The 3,783-nt window shown below is 61.3% G+C and overlaps 2 protein-coding genes across 2 annotated transcripts in view; both read right to left on the bottom strand.

Moving 5' to 3' along the window:
* The window catches only part of H696_01111 (hypothetical protein), a gene marked incomplete at both ends in the record, with an annotated part of 4,301 nt that extends 4,289 nt beyond the window's left edge, over positions 1 to 12 (bottom strand). The window contains one exon of the mRNA XM_009494990.1: positions 9 to 12. Coding sequence (XP_009493265.1) covers positions 9 to 12 — 4 coding nt within the window. The remainder of the gene's footprint in view (positions 1 to 8) is intronic.
* Positions 13 to 698: 686 nt separating this feature from the next.
* Positions 699 to 3,783, bottom strand: part of H696_01110 (hypothetical protein) — a 7,991-nt gene continuing 4,906 nt past the window's right edge. The window contains exons 3-8 of the mRNA XM_009494989.1: positions 2,966 to 3,550; positions 2,449 to 2,813; positions 2,125 to 2,353; positions 1,330 to 1,797; positions 996 to 1,148; positions 699 to 884 (exon numbers count right to left, since the gene is read on the bottom strand). Of these exons, the coding sequence (XP_009493264.1) occupies positions 751 to 884; positions 996 to 1,148; positions 1,330 to 1,797; positions 2,125 to 2,353; positions 2,449 to 2,813; positions 2,966 to 3,550 (1,934 nt within the window). The 3' untranslated portion in view covers positions 699 to 750. The remainder of the gene's footprint in view (positions 885 to 995; positions 1,149 to 1,329; positions 1,798 to 2,124; positions 2,354 to 2,448; positions 2,814 to 2,965; positions 3,551 to 3,783) is intronic.

Raw genomic sequence — 3,783 nt, 5'->3', positions numbered from 1 at the left:
AGCCGCACTCATGGGGAGACTGGGAACGAGGAAGTCGATCAGACGCCTACACATGCGAGCCAATGTGTATGTGTGTGTGTGTGAGAGAGAGAGAGAGAGAGAGAAAGAGAGACAGAGAGAGAAAGAGAGAAACCCACACAGTCGAAAGAACGTTCAGGGGGAAGATTGCCCCGGACCACAATTAAACGGCCGGAGAACAGGCACACCGTCCGGCGGGACTCCATGCGCCGCACGAGCTGGAAATGGGTCCCCGGGCGGGCGGGCGCGCGGGCGGGCGGGCGCGCAGGTAGGCGGGCAGGCGGGCAGGGGACGACTGCGTCCACCAGGCAGAGAGACATTCAAAAAGGCCCCTCCATGCTGGGCTGCCGGCCCAGTTAGAAGCCCCCCCCGGGGGGGGAGGGGGACGGATGCGGGGAGAAACATCGAGCATTGACAGTTTTCGTCCATTTTGATGCCTGGCCGTGGAGCAAGGCCAGAGGCATGTTCGTACTGCTTCTAAACTTGAACGCCCCCGCCCTCGCCCTCGCCCCAGCGCTGGGGCCCGCGAAAAATGCCCACCGTCGGGGGAGATTTTCGGTATCCACCAAAAATGCGTTTGGCACGTCGAATTTCCAAACCCAAATCCGAGGTTTCCCCAAGGATGATCTCCCGTGCGGCCCTCTCCTCCCGCTGGCCGGCGAGGCCAAAGCAATGTCCGCTGTACATGCAGCTGGTGTATTTTTTCTCTTGCACATCTTGGGGGCCCGCCCACTAGGCGTCCTGGTGGTGGACAACACACTTGCCGGCTCGGCCGCCGGGATCCCGTCCAACGGGGCTATCCCACCAGGATCGGATGCAGGCCGAGTGGTACACACACATGCAGGCAGTCATGATGACGGCCTCATCTTTGTGCAAGGGGATGGGATGGAGAGAGAGAGAGAGAGGGGGGGAGAGATCGGGGTGTCAGAGAGGATATCTTAGGTAGGGACAGGCATTGATTGCAAGGGATAACGCACTGGTTGAAAGGAGGTCCGTGCAGATGAGACACTCACGTCCCTCGCTGGCTTGGAGACGCAGCCTGGGCAGGGCGGAATACTGATCCGGAACTGGACCTTCGCCCAATGAACTGGATGTAAGATCTGAAATTTCACTCAGGCAGAGGGCAAACTCTGTGGGTCAGGCGGACCAAGCAAGGATGAAATGCAGTCAAAGAAGGACAGAACGCCGGAGAGGCAGCAAGAGACGGGGGAAGAGAGAGAGAGAGAGATGCAGAGTCGAGATAATCGGTCAGTATTAGCGGGCTGGCGCTCAGGAGAGGAGGGGGGGGGGGAAATACACTCAGGTATGCACCTTCCCACGCAGCTGGCAGCAAACCGGCACTTTGTCCCTCCAAGCAGCCCGCCACATGGGACTCGGCCGCTTGTCGGTGGAAGTCCCGAAGGTCAAACTGGCAGCATGGACACTCGGCCCAGGCTGACCGCTCGGGGTTCGAGGGCGATCCCCCCGTGTCGGCCTGGAGAATGGAGAGCGTCGGCGAGGAGAGTTCACCCGCCTCGGGGTTGTGATCGGGATGCGTGCTCTCGGTGTCGTTGACAGCCGCCCCGACACTCGGGGCCGACTCTCCCGGGCTGAGAGGGACTGCCGGCGAGGTGACAAGCGAGCCAACAGGCCCGGCGATCTGGCAGTCGCGATCCTCTGCCTCCAGGAGGGCCAGGAATTGCTGCGACCCCAGTCCCAGCAGGAGAGCCCGCCGAGCGACACAGCTGGTGGCATGTGGGCACCGGCCCAGGAGCTCCTCGCAGGTGGCCTGGCAAAGAGCTGGGGCCCCATCGGGGGAAGCGCGGAGGCGAGGAGAATGGACATTAGAAGGGGGGACATCTCGAGCCACACGCGTTGCAGTGAAAGGCGGGGGGGGGGGGGATGGGGGGAGTGTGAAGAGAGGAGGCAAGATTCAAGAGGAATGCAAAAGAGCAAAGAGACAAGGAAAGGCAAAGAGACAAGGAGAGGCAGAGAGACAAGGAAAGGCAAAGAGACAAGGAAAGACAGAGAGGGAAGGAAAGGCAGAGAGACAAGGAAAGGCAGAGAGACAAGGAAAGGCAGAGAGACAAGGAAAGGCAGAGAGGGAAGAAAGAAGAAAAAACACACCACTTGACTCGGGCCCAGCCGCAGGGGCGACAATGTGAAGAAACACCGCCCGAGCAGCATGATCGGGATCGATCCAGTTGTCGGCAGCTGGGAAGAGAGCAATGAAGGTCGACAGGAGTTGTGCCATTTGCGAACCATCGCGCAGGTCCTCCAAACTGATGCAAGCAATCTCAAGCAACCCGGGCCCTGGCCCGCCGCCGGGCAGATGACCATCCACAGACATGCGAAGCTGGATGGCGGCAAGTCAGCGGCGGAAGAGCAAGAGGAGGGAAACACCACGCAGGCGCGGGAGGGAGGAAAAGCCGCAGGCAGCAGGGCACGCACCTGTAGCGTGCTGGTTGGAAGGAGGCCAGTCATTGAGAGGGCGGACTCCCCGGAGATCAAGGCCGCAGAAGCATCACCATCCAACGTGGAGGGGTTGCTTGGCGTGCAAAGCCATTCCCAGATGGACACCAAGGCCCTGAGTCGGCGCCCGGCCAGAGCAAACACCTCTCCCTGGCAGAGGCCACAGGCCAGAGCCTGTGTTGCCAACGGGTCGCCCAGGGTACTTGCCGGTGCTATGAGCGCCAGTGCGAGGAGTTGCAATTCGACCATCGTCATCTTGGCCGCCGGGAGGGGCTCAGTGAGGGCCGCCTGGACCTCGCATTCGCGGACCAGCAGGAAAACCGACTGCGGAGCCGTGGACGAGACTGGGACAATGTGCCGGATAAAAAAAACTGTCAGTCGAATGGCTCACAACACCGGGGAGAGGAAGAGAGAGGGAGAGAGAGAGAGAGAAACAGAGGAAGAGGGGGGAAGGGGGAAACAAATGCCAGCCAATCAGGCAGCAAGACACACGCACCCACAGTGGACCGGATCAGCTCTGACAGCACCCCAGCCGGGGCATGGGTCCGCAGCAGGTCCCCCACATGCGAAAGAGCCGCGGCGACGGCTAGCGGAGGGGCGCCTGGGGCACTGGGAATCGCCGGTGAGCCAGTACGCAGGGCGAGCAAAGCCCTCCCGGGACCCGGGCCGAGAGCATCCAACAGCCTACTGAGACAGGTTTTACCCAGGGCATCCGGTGTCAGAAGGGCCCCCGCTGCGAAGGACGTGGCCAGATGGAACGAAGCGTCCCCGGCGTCGGCTGGTGTGCTGCCCAGATCACTGGCCAGGAAGGTTAGCAGTATGGCCAGACACTCCAGCAGGCCATCAAGGTCGCTGAGAGACTGCCGGACGGGGGCGGGTGTTTCCACGGAGTGACCCCGGTGCCAGGACAGCAAAAAGGCATCAGCCGGACTGGGAGGCCCGGCCGTTGTGCCGAGTGCCGTTCCGACCAAGAACCCCAGAAGCTGGCCGATCCGGTGGAAAATGATGTGGAAGGGAGACTCCCCTCCGAACCAGGCGGCTCGCTCGCCAACCGAAGAGGCACGCAAGCAAGCATTTGCACCTTACGGAGATTGGCCAGACACAAGGGAGACAAGGGCCGATGGGGGGAGGGGGCGAGGGAAGAGGAGGGCCACCAGTTGGAGGAGGAGAAAGAGAAGGACAGATAGATAGCCAGTGAGTGAGAGGGAGAGAAAGAGAGAGAGAGAGAGAGAGAGAGAGAGAGAGAGAGAGAGGCAGAGAGAGAGAGGCAGAGAGAGGCAGAGAGAGGCAGAGAGAGGCAGAGAGAGGCAGAGA

The sequence above is a fragment of the Fonticula alba genome (assembly GCF_000388065.1).
Source record: "Fonticula alba strain ATCC 38817 unplaced genomic scaffold supercont2.2, whole genome shotgun sequence".
NCBI lineage: Eukaryota > Rotosphaerida > Fonticulaceae > Fonticula > Fonticula alba.
The sequence above is the reverse complement of the archived record's forward strand: the minus strand, read 5'-3'. Positions and strand labels throughout refer to the sequence as shown.